This window comes from Coregonus lavaretus, assembly GCF_964263955.1.
Source record: "Coregonus lavaretus genome assembly, chromosome: 37".
Lineage (NCBI taxonomy): Eukaryota > Metazoa > Chordata > Actinopteri > Salmoniformes > Salmonidae > Coregonus > Coregonus lavaretus.
In genome coordinates, this window is record NC_140024.1 from 1,791,921 (window position 1) to 1,807,407 (window position 15,487).

The following is a 15,487-nucleotide window of genomic DNA, read 5'->3' on the forward strand; positions in this document are numbered from 1 at the left end:
ACTTAAAGCGATTGTAGTTGAGTAATTTGGACTGTGTTCAGCCACACAGTACACTGCTTTTAAGATGATTGAGAGTAAGACTAAAACAACTTATTCACACCTTATTTCCATCAGGGGCTGTTAATATAATAGTGTACATTATACCTTATCTCCCTAGTTGTTTGGTGTGGCACGGCTGGCGAGGGAAGCCTCCATGGGGGTGCTAAAGGACCTGGTCCAGGGTCTGGTGACGGTTCTGCTGGACCCCCGGATAGAGGAGAGCCAGGATGGACAACAGCTCATCCGCTCTGTTAACATGCTGCTGAGACGACTCTTCGAGGGCTCAGACCAGACCAACATACTCAGGTGTGTGTGTATGTGTCAGTGGAGGAAGGGGAGGACAATCCTACTCGGTGAATTTCATAAAAATAGTGAAACATTAAAGTTATCCTTTTTAGTTAAAACGACTAAATATATTAATGTATATTATTAACTACAAATAACTGATTTAAAAAAACTGTTTTGCAATGACGGTCTACAGTAGCCTCAACTGCACCCTCTAGGGTAGCACCATGGTGTAGCTGGAGGACAGATAGTTTCCGTCCTCTGGGTACATTGACTTCAATACAAAACCTAGGAGGCTCATGGTTCTCACACTCTTCCATAGACTTACACAGTGATTTATGACGACTTCCGGAGGATGTCCTCCAACCTCAGAGCTCTTGCAGTATGAACTGACACGTTGTCTATCCAATCAAATGATCAGAGAATGTATCTAAACTCAGCAAAAAAAGAAACAACCCTGTCTTTCAAAGATGATTTGTAAAAATCCAAATAACTTCACAGATCTTCTTCATTGTAAAGGGTTTAAACACTGTTTCCCATGCTTGTTCAATGAACCATAAACAATTAATGAACATGCACCTGTGGAACGGTCATTAAGACACTAACAGCTTACAGACGGTAGGCAATTAAGGTCAGAGTTATGAAAACTTAGGACACTAAAGAGGCCTTTCTACTGACTTTGAAAAACACAACAAAAAAAAGATGCCCAGGGTCCCTGCTCATCTGCGTGAACGTGCCTTAGGCATGCTGCAAGGAGGCATGTGGACTGCAGATGTTGCCAGGGCAATAAATGGCAATGTCCGTACTGTGAGATGCCTAAGACAGCACTACAGAGAGACAGGACGGACAGCTGATTGTCCTCACCGTGACAGACCACGTGTAACACCTGCACAGGATGGGTACATCCGAACATCACACCTGCGGGACAGGTACAGGATGGCAACAACAACTGCCCGAGTTACACCAGGAATGCACAATCCCTCCATCAGTGCTCAGACTGTCGGCAATAGGCTGAGCGAGGCTGGACTGAGGGCTTTTAGGCCTGTTGTAAGGCAGGTCCTCACCAGACAACACCGGCAACAACGTCGCCTATGGGCACAAACCCACCATCGCTGGACCAGACAGGACTGGCAAAAAGTGCTCTTCACTGACGAGTCACGGTTTTGTCTCACCAGGGGTGATGGTCGGATTTGCGTTAATCGTCGAAGGAATGAGCGTTACACCGAGGCCTGTTCTCTGGAGCGGGATCGATTTGGAGGTGGAGGGTCCGTCATGGTCTGGGGCGGTGTATCATCCTGATATGACCCTCCAGCGTGACAATGCCACCAGCCATATTGCTCGTTCTGTGTGTGATTTCCTGCAAGACAGGAATGTCAGTGTTCTGCCATGGCCAGCGAAGAGCCCTGATCTCAATTCCATTGAGCGCATTTTTGGGACCTGTTGGATCGGAGGGTGAGGGCTAGGGCCATTCCCCCGAAATGTCAGGGAACTTGCAGATGCCTTGGTGGAAAAGTGGGGTAACATCTTACAGCAAGAACTGGCAAATCTGGTGCAGTCCATGAGGAGGAGATGCACTGCAGTACTTAATGCAGATGGTGGCCACACCAGATACTGTTAATTTTGACCCCCCCCCCCCTTTGTTCAGGGACACATTATTCCATTTCTGTTAGTCACATGTCTGTGGAACTTGTTCAGTTTGTCAGTTGTTGAATCTTATGTTCATACATATATTTACACATGTTAAGTTTGCTGAAAATAAACGCATTTGACAGTGAGAGGACGTTTCTATTTTTGTTGAGTTTATTACTGAAGGCATAAGCTACAGCTAGCTAAGTGTGGTGAGTAGTTGACTCAAAGAGGGCAAGACAATAGTTGTTTTTAACAAATTAATTTATTCAAATATTAAGGACAAGCAGCGGCAAGAGCTAGCTATATTTTGTATTTTCTTTCCTTCGTTAATTTGGCCTACTCAACAACCTGACTCTGAAAGGAATGATATACAGTACCAGTCAAAAGTTTGGACAGGGTTTTTCTTTATTTTTTACTATTTTCTACATTGTAGAATAATAGTGAAGACTTCAAAACTATGAAATAACACATTGAATCATGTAGTAACCAAAAAAGTGTTAAACAAATCAATTTATTTTATATTTGAGATTCTTCAAATAGCCACCCCTTGCCTTGATGACAGCTTTGCACACTCTTGGCATTCTCTCAACCAGCTTCATGAGGTAGTCTCCTGGAATGCATTTCAATTTACAGGTGTGCCGCCTTAAAAGTTAATTTGTGGAATTTCTTTCCTCCTTTATGTGTTTGAGCCAATCAGTTGTGTTGTGACAAGGTAGGGGTGGTATACAGAAGATTGCCCTATTTGGTAAAAGACCAAGTCCATATTATGGCTTGAACAGCTCAAATAAGCAAAGATAAACGTCAGTCCATCATTACTTTAAGACATGAAGGTCAGTCAATCTGGAACATTTCAAGAACTTTGAAAGTTTCTTCAAGTGCAGTCGCAAAAACCATCAAGCGCTGAAACTGGCTGATGAAACTGGCTCTCATGAGGACCACCACAGGAAAGGAAGACCCAGAGTTACCTCTGCTGCAGACGATAAGTTCATTAGTTACCAGCCTCAGAAATTGCAGCCCAAATATATGCTTCAGAGTTCAAGTAACAGACACAACTCAACATCAACTGTTTAGAGGAGACTGCGTGAATCAGGCCTTCATGGTCGAATTGCTGCAAAGAAACCACTACTAAAGGACACCAATAAGAAGACGCTTGGGCCTTGAAACACGAGCAATGAACCTTAGACCGGTGGAAATCTGTCCTTTTGGTCTGATGAGTCTTGATTTTTGGTTCCAACCGCCGTGTCTTTGTTATACGCAGAGTAGGTGAACGGATAATCTCAGAATGTGTGGTTCCCACCGTGAAGCATGGAGGAGGTGGTGTGGGGGTGCTTTGCTGGTGACACTGTCTCTGATTTATTTAGAATTCAAGGCACACTTAACCAGCATGGCTACCACAGCATTCTGCAGCGATACGCCATCCCATCTGGTTTGCGCTTAGTGGGACTATCATTTGTTTTTCAACAGGACAATGACCCAGCACACCTCCAGGCTGTGGAAGGGCTATTTAACCAAGAAGGAGAGCAATGGAGTGCCACATCAGATGACCTGGCCTCCACAATCACCCAACCTCAACCCAATTGAGATGGTTTGGGATGAGTCGGACGGCAGAGTGAAGGAAAAGCAGCCAACAAGTGCTCAGCATATGTGGGAACTCCTTCAAGACTGTTGGAAAAGCATGGTTGAGAGAATGCCAAGAATGTTTAAAGCTGTCATCAAGGCAAAGGGTGGCTACTTTGAAGAATCTAAAATATATTTTGATTTGTTTAACACTTTTTTGGTTACTACATGATTCCATGTGTTATTTAATAGTTTTGATGTCCTCACTATTATTCTACAATGTAGAAAATAATAAAAATAAAGAAAAACCCTTGAATGAGTAGGTGTTTCCAATCTTTTAACTGGTACTGCATATGTTAGCTTGCTATCAAGCACTGTAACTTCCAAGTCAAGGTTAGCTTCCGGTTGTATTAATTATTGTCACCTGGGCTGGCCAGTGTAACTGCTTAACTACTTGCTCTACACTGTATTGCGTGATTGTACACAGATTGGATTGTGGGTTTACTAACACGTTTAGTTCTAGTTTGTTGGCTAACAATATGGTGACAACAATTTAGGCTGGTTAGCCATTATGATATGAAGGTTTGGCTTGGATAGGTTTTTGCGACTGGTCAGACGGTTTATTTTAGATTTGTTGTGTTGTGCACTGAAGTCCACAAGTGAAGGGAAAAGGTGAGGAGGAAAGCGCGTAGATGCAAGAAGTAATTATACAATAAGCAAAGTGATAATGCTGGATGTGGCTGCTATGGAAGTGAACTATGTGTGCGGGTGATCAGAGGTGTATTCATTCCGTCGATTCTATAGCTAAACGGAAACAAACAATGTGAATTTGTCCAATAAAAACTATTGTTTTGCAACTGTTTGAACAAATGATTACACCTCAGATCAGCTAGATGCAGGCAAGCGTGTTCAAGGCGGTATTGAATGTGTCACTGTCGGTCACCTTGACTACACCAATTTGTCTCTCGACCTGTGAACCTACGTTATAAAATTTCATTTGTAGGCTAGGTTGTAGCAATCTCTTGATTGGTTTAGGGCAAATTTGAGAATGATGTAGTAGCCTAAACCTATCGCTGTTACTTTGAGCTGGGTGAATCGAATATGAATGACAGTCATCCAATATGCTGTAATGGAAATAAGGCCATGGTCCCCCCCCCCCCAAAAAAATGGTCCTCCCTAATCTTGAACGGCACCAAATGCTCTGTGTGTACTGTACACTGGAGAAAGCAGACCTGTAAGCATCAAATAATTGTATTAGTTTATTCATTTGTATGATGTAGAATTGGAGAGGACTGATCAGATGGTCTTCTAGCAGGTACTGTTATGTTTATTAATGTGCTGTCACCGCTTTTTCTCCAGTGCTCTTCTGGTGCTACTGCAGGACAGTCTCCTGTCCTCCGCTTGCTCCCCCAAATTCTCTGAACTCATCATGAAGGTAAAAATGTTTGGTCCAATTTGTGAAAAACATTATTTGTTTTTTTGTCCACTGTCCTGTGTTTCAAGTTATTGTCACGTGCACTAGTACATTGAAATGCCTTTCTTGCTTGCTCTTTCCCAACAATGCAGTAATCAAATATCAGTAGTACTATAAAAAATTAAGTCAAGTAGAACAAAAAAACAGGGTCAGTTCCAGGGTCAGTGCCAATACCGTATTTACAATGTGCAGGGATACTGGAGTGGCAGGGTAGATATGTATAGGGGTATGCGCGCACAACTCAATTCAGTTTTAGGAAGGTGTTCTTAATGTTTTGTATACTCAGTGTATGATAAACAGAGTAGCAGCAGTGTATATGATGATTGTATGTCAGTGTGTGTGAGTAAATTAAGTGTGTGTGTGAAAAGAGTGCAAAAATGAAATGGAAAGGTCAATGTAGCTATTTAGCAGTCTTATGGCTTGAGGATAGAAGCTGTTCAGGGGTCTATTGGTGTCAGACTTGATTCTCCGGTACCGCTTGCTGTGTGGAAGCTGAGAGAACAGGCTATGGCTTGGGTGGCTGGAGTCTTTAACAATTTTCTGGGCCTTCCTTTCACACCTCCTGATATAGAGGTCCTGGATGGCAGGGAGGTCAGTCCCAGTGATGTACTTGGTGGTGCGGACAGCCCAGCACATCACTGGGGCCGAGCTCCCTGCCATCAAGGACCTGTGTATGTAATCTAAACCTCTCTCTCTCTCTCTCTCTCTCTCTCTCTCTCTCTCTCTCTCTCTCTCTCTGTGTGTGTAGTGTCTGTGGCGTATGATCAGGTTCCTGCCTGATACCATAAACCGTCTTAATCTGGACAAGATCCTGCTGGATGTGCACAACTTCATGAAGCTCTTCCCCAAAGACCGCCTACGGCAGCTCAAGACTGACACGCCCCACCGCACGCTCAAAACTCTGCTACACACACTCTGCCGCCTGGCAGGGCCCACGGTGGGAACACACACACACCATTAGATTCCCCTTTGCATCCTCATACACACTCTCAATCTATCTAAAAGTATGTGGACACCCTTTCAAATTACTGGATTCGGCTATTTCAGCCACACCTGTTGCTGACAGGTGTATAAAATCGAGCACATGGCCATGTAATCTCCATAGACAAACATTGGCAGTAGAATGGCCTTACTGAAGAGCTCCGTGACTTTCAATGTGGCACCGTCATAGAATGCCACCTTTCCAACAAGTCAGTTCATCAAATTTCTGCCCAGCTAGAGCTGCCCCGGTCAACTGTAAGTGCTGCCGTTGTGAAGTATAAACGTCTAGGTGCAACAACTGCTCAGCTGCAAAGTGGCAGGCCACACAAGCTCACAGAACAGAAACGCTGAAGCGCGTAGCGCATAAAAATCGTCTGTCCTCGGTTGCAACACTCTCTACCGAGTTCCAAACTGCCTCTGGAAGCAACGTCAGCACAATAACTGTTTGTCGGGAGCTTCATGAAATGGGTTTCCATGGCCGAGCAGCTGCACACAAGCCTAAGATCACCATGCGCAATGCCAAGCGTTGGCTGGAGTGGTGTAAAGCTTGCCGCCATTGGACTGTGGAGCAGTGGAAACGCGTTCTCTGGAGTGATGAATCGCGCTTCATCATCTGGCAGTCCGACGAACAAATATGTGTTTGGCGGATGCCAAGAGAACGCAAACTGCCCCAATGCATAGTGCCAACAGTGTTTTTCATGGTTCGGGCTAGTTCCAGTGACGTGAAATCTTAACACTACAGCATACATTGACAATCTAGACAATTCTGTGCGTCCAACTTTGTGGCAACAGTTTGGGGAAGGCCATTTCCTGTTTCAGCATGACAATGCTTCTGGGCACAAAGCGAGGTCCATACAGAAATGGTTTGTCAAGATTGGTGCGGAAGAATTTGACTGGCCTGCATAGAGCCCTTACCGCAATTCCATTGAACACCTTTGGGATAAATTGGAACGCCGACTGCGAACCAGGCCTAATCGCCCGTCAGTGCCCGACCTCACTAATGCTCCTGTGGCTGAATGGAAACAAGTCCCCGCAGCAATATTCCAACATCTAGTGGAAAGCCTTCCCAGAAGAGTGGAGACTGTTATAGGAAAAAAGGGGGTACCAACGCCATATTAATGCCCATGATTTTGGAATGAGATGTTCGACGAGCAGGTGTCCACATACTTTTGGTCATGTAGTGTAATTTGCTTATTTAAACACCATTGGATTCTCCTTTGCTCCTCATAATTTGCTTATTTTATATTTCTGTGCCTTACACCCAACCACACTGGGCGTGTTGCGAGCGTTGCAAAATAATTTAACGTGTACATGTTATTCATTACATGTACACTGCTTGCGCGTGTCAACGACCGTCAGTTGCAAAATGCTAAAATAGAACTTGGTTCTATTTGAGACACTCGGCACAGCCTGTTCCATCTACTCATTGGTTTTCACGTTGGGGCTTGGAAGATGACCGAGGAGAGATTTATCAAAGATAACAAACTAGGTTTCCCCTTTTATCTGTGGCTTAATCGTCAGATTAGAGAAACGCATGATTTTGTATGACTCTGGGTCAAAGTATACAAAGATCCGGCCACCAAAAAAAGGACCATATGCATTTCAGGTAAAATAACACCCCACTGTTAATTTCCCAGGACACAAACTAGCTAGCTAAATGTCCATTAACGTTTCATGTGTTTCTCCAGCTGCCCCCAAATTAATATAATTGATTCACAGTTGGTGTAGATATTTTAACCTCTGTATCATTATCACGTCTGGTGTGGGTGGACAAAATCAACATAAACATGATGGTGCACACGCAGCCAGTTTACTCAGGTTGTTGGCTTTCATGACAGACCCATTATGTCATGATTATATGCATGTTCACTGACTTGGCGTGATACATTTACTAAAACTTGATTTAAACATTAATCCCAATAGTTTTTGTTTGTTTTGAGTATTTGTCTTTTCCACAAACAGATCCTGGATCACCTGTCACTTATCGAGGACAAGAGTGAGTCTGAGTTGGAGGCTCATCTGAAGAAGGTTGTCAAGTCTGCCAAGACGGAAAGAGAGACTGCACACACGGTACACTCCTACACATCTAGTTTGTTCACAGGGGCTTGGTTTCCCTCATGACAGAAATGGTTCTACATTTCCATCAAAGACACTCAATGCTGCTTGTTACTGAGTATAAAGCCTCATTATATATTATATCTGTTGTCTCCTAAAAGGTTCACAAATCAAAGGATGCAGAGGTGTTGGGGGAGATCTTCAAAAATATATCTTCCAAGGAGAACAGCAAAGAGGTGAGGTTCAGATTCCATGTAATTACTGTCAGACAATCTAACCCTAGAACATAATCTACAAAATATGGGCCTTAGGTTAGGGATGAGAGGTTTGGCATCAGCCGTGTGTGTGAGCGGGTCTTCCTACCCAGTGTGATGGGTCTGGGTTTTTCCATGCTCTGCCATAGTGTTTCCCTGACAGCATGACTCTCTTTAATTGTGTGTGTGTAGGGTCTGTCTAAGCTGTGGGAGTTTAAGCAGAGACACCCTGAGGTGGACCTTGCCTCCCACCTGAAGAAGCTGCCACAGACCTTTCAGACCTTTGTAGAACACAGCCTGAACACACTCTGCACAGAGAGAGGAGACAAGGCCAGGATACCATCCCCCACCACAGGTACACACACAACCGTCCCCTGTAGCTCAGTTGGTAGAGCATGGCGCTTGCAACGCCAGGGTTGTGGGTTCGTTTCCCACGGGGGGCCAGTATGAAAATGTATGCACTCACTTAACTGTAAGTCGCTCTGGATAAGAGCGTCTGCTAAATGACAGAAAAAACAACAGAGGGGAGGCATAGAGGATACAGCCCCTCACAACAGGTGCACACAAATGCTTCTCAACACCACCTGTTCTAACCTATTATTTATCCTTATTAGGTGTGGGTCTGGACCCTACTCCTGGCAGAGAGGAGCTCAGACCCTCAGTCTACCAGGAGAGACTCAAGATACTCCGACAGCTGCACGGCCTGGAGAACGACAAGGTACAGTATTTGCAGGAAGGGATACAAATTTTGGTCAATTTTGCTGCCGACTAACCAACCCCCATTAACTGGTGAATTCTTTAGTCTAAGACGTTGGGGGAGGCGGGGTTGCTAAGCTGACATGTAGTTGTTTTAAGATGGTCGTACTATGAATCATTTAGCTATTTGATTTAGAATTGTATTTATAATAATATGCCATTTAGCAGACGCTTTTATCCAAAGTGACTTAGTCATGTGTGCATACATTTTTAGGTATAGGTGGTCCCGGGGATCGAACCCACTACCCTGGCGTTATAAGCGCCATGCTTTACCAATTGAGCTACAGAGGACCACGATATTGGTTTTTGGCCTTTACAACTAAAGCCCAAAGAAACGCATTCAACACATTCATAAGTGGCAAAAAGGACACAAAAAACTGTATAATAAGAAGCAAGGTGTCTGTCCTAAATCTAGTAGATAGATTTTAAAAATTAAAAAATATATATATATTTTTTTTAAATCTGGAAATATATTTTTTTACACATTTAACCCCTTTTTTTGGCTAGGCATAAAATACCTTCATACTTCCATTAGTTTTTTAAAACCGGTACCGGTTACCTTCAGACGAGTCCCGTGACACTTGTGGGGGTCGTAGATCAAAACCGAGAACACCATGTTTGTGAGAATCTCCCCTTTCCATAGAGTGGTCATAATAGTTTTTATGTCAAACCGTTCGTTTTTGTACAGACGTTTTTTTAAGAAGACCAATTTTCGGGATGTCTCATGGTCTGACAAACACCGCTCTTGGCTCTGCCAGCTTTCACCGCAGATGCAGAAGGCGGAGGTGGTGGGTTGAGACGCATCCAATGCAAAAAAAATCCTTAAACTGATGTGTCCTGAGTGGCGCAGTGGTCTAAGGCACTGCATCGCAGTGCTAACTGTGCCACTAGAGATCCTGGTTCGAATCCAGGCTCTGTCGCAGCCGGCCTCGACCGGGAGACTCATGGGCGGCGCACAATTGGCCCAGCGTCGTCCAGGGTAGGGGAAGGAATGGCCGGCAGGGATGTAGCTCAGTTGATAGAGCATGGCGTTTGCAACGCCAGGGTTGTGGGTTCGATTCCCACGGGGGGCCAGTATAAAAATAAATAAATACATGTATTCACTAACTGTAAGTCGCTCTGGATAAGAGCGTCTGCTAAATGACTAAAATGTAAATGTAATTTTTATGGATTTTATTTAGTTATGTAACTTAGAACAACTCTAGGGGTTTACAACCGAATAAACTCGTTCCAACTAGTAAAATGACGTGACCCACAGAAAATACTAATGCATGCGTACAAGGAACTTACATGTTTTATTAAGAGCTGAAACATGACAATAGCAAGCCTATCATCACAGTCAAGAGGCTATATTATTGAACATTCATTCAACTACTGAAATGAAATAGCCAATGTAAAATAAATTGGGGGGGAATTAGTCGCTTACAGTAGTAGGCTATCCCATCCAACTTTAGCCTATTGGCAAATTTTACACAATCAGCTTTTCCAACAACTGGCAAAAATATTGTAGCATAAAACAAATGAATGTAACGGGGGTGTGAGTTGTCTATTTTCAGAGTGACAACGTTGTCTGTCTTATACCGTATTGCCTATGCACTGGAATGGCGAATGGACATCCCGTGGTTCCTTTTTAATATAAGCCATGCCAGATAAGCTACTCAGGTTATAAAACAGTGCAATCTGCTTGATATTACAAGTTGAGAAATAAATATAGTAGCAATGGAAAGCAGTGATCCCCCTTTTTTTAATGGTGACCATCAAAACTGTTTTCTCACGCGATTGCATTTAGAAATGTTGCGCAAGGACCAGGCTTAAATAGCAACCAGCTATTTGAGGAGCTGCGAGCTCTCGCTGCTGACCAGGTGATGTTCCGCTTAAACTTTGCTCTGTATGCGGTGGGTGTGTGATAATTAAAATATATAGCGAATTATACAAATACACACGCTTATTTAATGTTACTACATTATTCAAATTCACCTATAATCCGACAAGCATGACTGGTTACTTGTATTTAGGCGGTTTACAGTTAACAATTAACATCCCTATTTGCAAGCAACATCCCCTCTGACCAATTGACGACAGATTTTCATGCGAATAATTTTGAATCCTCAAAGGAAATATCAGCATTTTCCCACCAGTGGTATGTTTCCACCAAATGGATTTGTTGCAGATAAAAATCAGTGTGTGATGATGTAGTGCACACAATGTACTTTTTCGCTTAAATTTTCATGTACCGAATAAAAATCTGAAGTTCAATGTGTTTCCATCGCATTTTCAACTCTACCGATTTTAGTTTTGTCACAAACTGTTGCATTAAATAGCAAATGTTCCTGCTCTGGTCTTGGCACCTGCGTTCTAGCCAACAGCTCGATTTCTGAGTCATAGTGGGAGGACCACACCATATCATCGCGTGACTCCACATTTACTTCGATATAATGGTTATTTTATCAATATTTGCGTATAAAGGCATTTCCACTGCCATTTACCGCGTACTTTAATTTGACTGACACAAAAAGACCCCACCATGACGAACAACCAAATCATCATGACTTTACTCGCATAAAAACTGTGGATGGAAATCTGGTTACTGAATCATATTTTTTGTTCTAGTAGTTTGATTGTTGCTGTGATTTACTTTCTCTCCTTTATCCCCTCTCCTGTGTAGCCCCAGCAGAGGGAGGATGAGGATGAGCCCGCCGCTCTTCTCTCCATGACCCCCCCCTCCTCTATGGTCGTGCTCCAGAGCAAAATGTCCCAGATCCTCCACAACCGCCAATCACAGGACCAGGCCCGCCCACAGAGCCCCTCCCGGCCCGCTAACCCCGACTCCGCCTCCACGGGCAACCTAGCCGACCTCATGAAGAGACTACAGAAGATCAAGGGCAACCAACAATGAATTAGCTGGGTGCCTGGGACGGTTTCTGCTCTTGCCAACTCCTTATGAAATTGTCATGACAAACATCACGTTTGGCTTGATGATGACAAAATAGTTCAATAAGGGTACAATCGTCAAAAAACAAATGGCTGCTCTCTTTCTCATGGGATGCTGGTGGCGTAAAGGACAAATGCACATAGTATAAATGGAGTGTTTGAGAGGTGTATGCAATCAGTCATTCCCGATGAAGTTGAGGGGTGTGTGATGTAATGTTTGTATGGATTATACATGTTTTGTATTATATAAATAAAGTTTGACATATCTTGAATTGTTCTTCATGTACAAGGCTGAAAATGGTAGGGTGAAGGGTCCAGTTCCTCATTGAAGACCCCCTGATGCTATGTTGGGGGGGGGGGTTGTAGCAAGAGATCTTACATTTTCAGCTGCATTTGACCACATTCTTAGTTCTTTCATAAGCGCCATCAGAGCGCGCAGTGGGCAATTCCAAAATAATTATGTGCATAGGAATTTGAATGTCTCAATTTTAGTTGTGAATGGATCAACTTGGGCGACGGACAAATGATCGGCCTTTAGGCAACAGTGGGGTTTGTGCATCAGTCTGATATTTTGGTGGTGTGCCCCTGCACAGTAGTGAAGTTTGGCTTGTTTTACTGACTCAGATCTTTGACTCGTTCAGTCAAAAGAACAAGTCTTCGACTCGTTTCATTAGAGTCTGTAATGCCCAGGACCCCATACCGGCTAGCGATGAACTGAAAACTTCAAAAAATCATGTACTAGTCTCTCGTTCATCATAAGGGGCTTGTTGGAGCGGTCATTTGTGACAGACTTGTAAACGCGTGCTTTAAACTATGAACATTTGTTGATTGCTTGGCATACAAATAAGATAACTTCTTGGTACATTAGAAACGAGGTCTAGTTGTGGCTGCAACCGGACTAGATTGTACACTGAACCAAAATATTAATGCAATGTGAAGTGTTGGTTTCATAAACTGAACTAAAAGACTAAAAGATCCAAAATTGGCATGCTGACTGCAGGAATGTCCACCAGAGCTGTTGCCTGATAATCGAATGTTATTTTCTCTACAATAAGCCGCCTCAGTCTTTTTAGAGAATTTGGCAGTATGTCCAACCAGCCTCACAACTGCAGACCACGTGTATGGTGTTGTGTGGGCGACGGTTTGCTGACGTCAACGTTGTGAACAGAGTGCACCATGGTGGGGTTATGGTATGGACAGGCATAACCTACGAACAACGAACACAATTGCATTTTATCGATGACAATTTGAATGCACAGAAATACTGAGGCCCATTTATTTAAAGGTATCCGTATTCCCAATCGTGAAATCCATAGATTAGGGCCTAATGAATTTGTTTAAATTGACTGATTTCCTCATGTAAAGTGTAACTGAAATTGTTGCGTTTTTATGTTTGTGTAGTATGAAAGTATTGGCAGAATTAATTGCTTGACTGCCCTGAGGCGGCTGAGCACAATATCGTTTGCCAACTGCAGCACCCCAAACGATTCGTTCCTGAGTTCAAGTTTGAGTAGAGGCTGTATGTTTTGGTTCTACATCACATTCAATAATAAATTAATTGCATTAATTATTGCACCATGCGATCAATTATAAGTTCTAAACATCTATTTTTCTCAGCTATTTTGCCTGTGTGCATATATGAGTTGTTTGTCGGAGCATGTCACCGGAGCAGCGCGTATTAATCATACTGTACAATTCATTCAAGCCAGCAGGTCAAACGAACGACTAAAATAAATTAATCATGACTCTCGAGTCAGTAAAAATAAATCAAACGGATTTGCGAACTGCACATCTATGGTAGGCCAAAAGGTTAAAATCGTCTTACCCGGAAGACGTCTTAACACTTGTAATTATCATTTTTCACTTGCTTTTTTCAAGTGTCAAATGTCATTTTCTTTACATGTTTTTTTTCACTTGTCCAGTGTGCATTTACAGGTGATTTGAATGCTTGTAATGATCATTTTTCACTTGCTTTTATCAAGTGTCAAAAGTTATTTTTACGTGTTCATTACACCTGTTTAGTGTGCATTTACAGGTGTAGCAAACGCTTGTTTTGGTCATTGGGGAGGGGTGGAGGGGGGGTGGTGGGGCGCCCAACCCCTGCCCATGGCCACCAAGGGGTGCCACTAAATACACCCAGAGAGGGCTGGGGCCAACCCCCGGACAAGGCGGGCTGACCTCCGCCACTTCATCCAGCCAGCTCCCTGCCCCAAGGAGTTGGGGGTAGAGGGCCCAGTGAAGGGGGGCCAACCCCCGGAGGGGTCTTAACCCCCGCCCTGTGCTTTATTATCACATGGTACCCTAGATAATAACTACACCAAACTTCCCATAGAACAAGGAGACCCATTGGAAAAGTTTGAGTCATCATAGATTTAGTGTAAAATCAGTCACAGCAGCCTATTTTCAAGTTGGCTGCCATTCATTTCAATGTGGAGGAACTGAATAGATTTTTCAAAACCATAAATGGGTCATTCCAAAGCCCATTTATTCTGGAACAGAGTAATACATCAAATCAAGCTTTATTTATATAACACACTTCAGACATGAATGCAGCACAATGCACTTCAACAGGAAAAAACAATGAAAATAAAAACGTAAATATTTACTACACAAGAAACAAAATAACTATTTTAAGTATGTCCACAGTTTTGCCCACCACCCCCAGGTTCTCTGGCAGGCTATTCCAGAAGCTGGGGGCATAGTATCCTAAGGCTGCCTCTCCATGCTTCTTGGTCCTAGGCTGACCAGCGAGACATGACCACCTCAATGACCAGATAGCCATTGAGGTGAGAAATGTAGCCTCACCAACAGCAAACACACCTCCATAAACATTATTGTGTAAGCGGAAGCAGGTTTGATGATGATGATTATATGGTTTCCTCTTTACCAAATACAACAAATATTGTTAATGGGGGAGTGGGCTGCTCATTTCACTATTAAATGGATCAGGCCTTTGCTGACAAGCATCTGAAATACCATAACCTTGTATCACGCTCGGACAGCCTTGGATATAAGTGCAAGTTGATGGCACTGATATTTGGCCGTCTCGGCCACGTACATAGGCTTACGGTATGTGAACTTCAGATTGCAGGCCTGTCTACGAGTAGAGCAAAGCAACTGGTGAAGTACTGCTCTGTTTCAGCTGTTATGGGCAGCCTTGCTGTGTGGAGGAGAAGGTACTGCTCTGTTTCAGCTGTTATGGGCAGCCTAGCTGTGTGGAGAAAGGTGATTTTTATCGCCTTGTCCTTTTATCCAAGACCTTTGAAATGTTTTAATAATTGTTAATGTAATGTTATTTGTGGATTCAAATAAAGTACCAGTATGTAATGCAATCTTAAATGAAATGTTTGCATGCATGTGTGGTTTAAGTGAGGGATCAACAGCGTGGCCACTTTTGTTCGGTTATATTGCAGAAATCTCACAATTAAACAGTATGTCAGAGGTTGGCAACCCTGGTCCTGGAGTGCTGCAGGCGCTTCAAGTTTTTGAATAACTGACCTGGAAGACCAGGTGTGTTGAATTAAGG

At 43.3% G+C, this 15,487-nt stretch overlaps 1 protein-coding gene across 1 annotated transcript in view; it reads left to right on the plus strand.

The window, feature by feature from the left end:
• The window catches only part of LOC311111263 (cytoskeleton-associated protein 5-like), a gene marked incomplete at its 3' end in the record, with an annotated part of 68,493 nt that extends 56,567 nt beyond the window's left edge, over window positions 1-11,926 (plus strand). Inside the window, exons 36-43 of the mRNA XM_084153977.1 lie at window positions 158-345; window positions 4,870-4,945; window positions 5,733-5,921; window positions 7,928-8,035; window positions 8,182-8,256; window positions 8,467-8,650; window positions 8,889-8,992; window positions 11,696-11,926. Of these exons, the coding sequence (XP_084010103.1) occupies window positions 158-345; window positions 4,870-4,945; window positions 5,733-5,921; window positions 7,928-8,035; window positions 8,182-8,256; window positions 8,467-8,650; window positions 8,889-8,992; window positions 11,696-11,926 (1,155 nt within the window). The remainder of the gene's footprint in view (window positions 1-157; window positions 346-4,869; window positions 4,946-5,732; window positions 5,922-7,927; window positions 8,036-8,181; window positions 8,257-8,466; window positions 8,651-8,888; window positions 8,993-11,695) is intronic.
• Window positions 11,927-15,487: the final 3,561 nt, after the last annotated feature.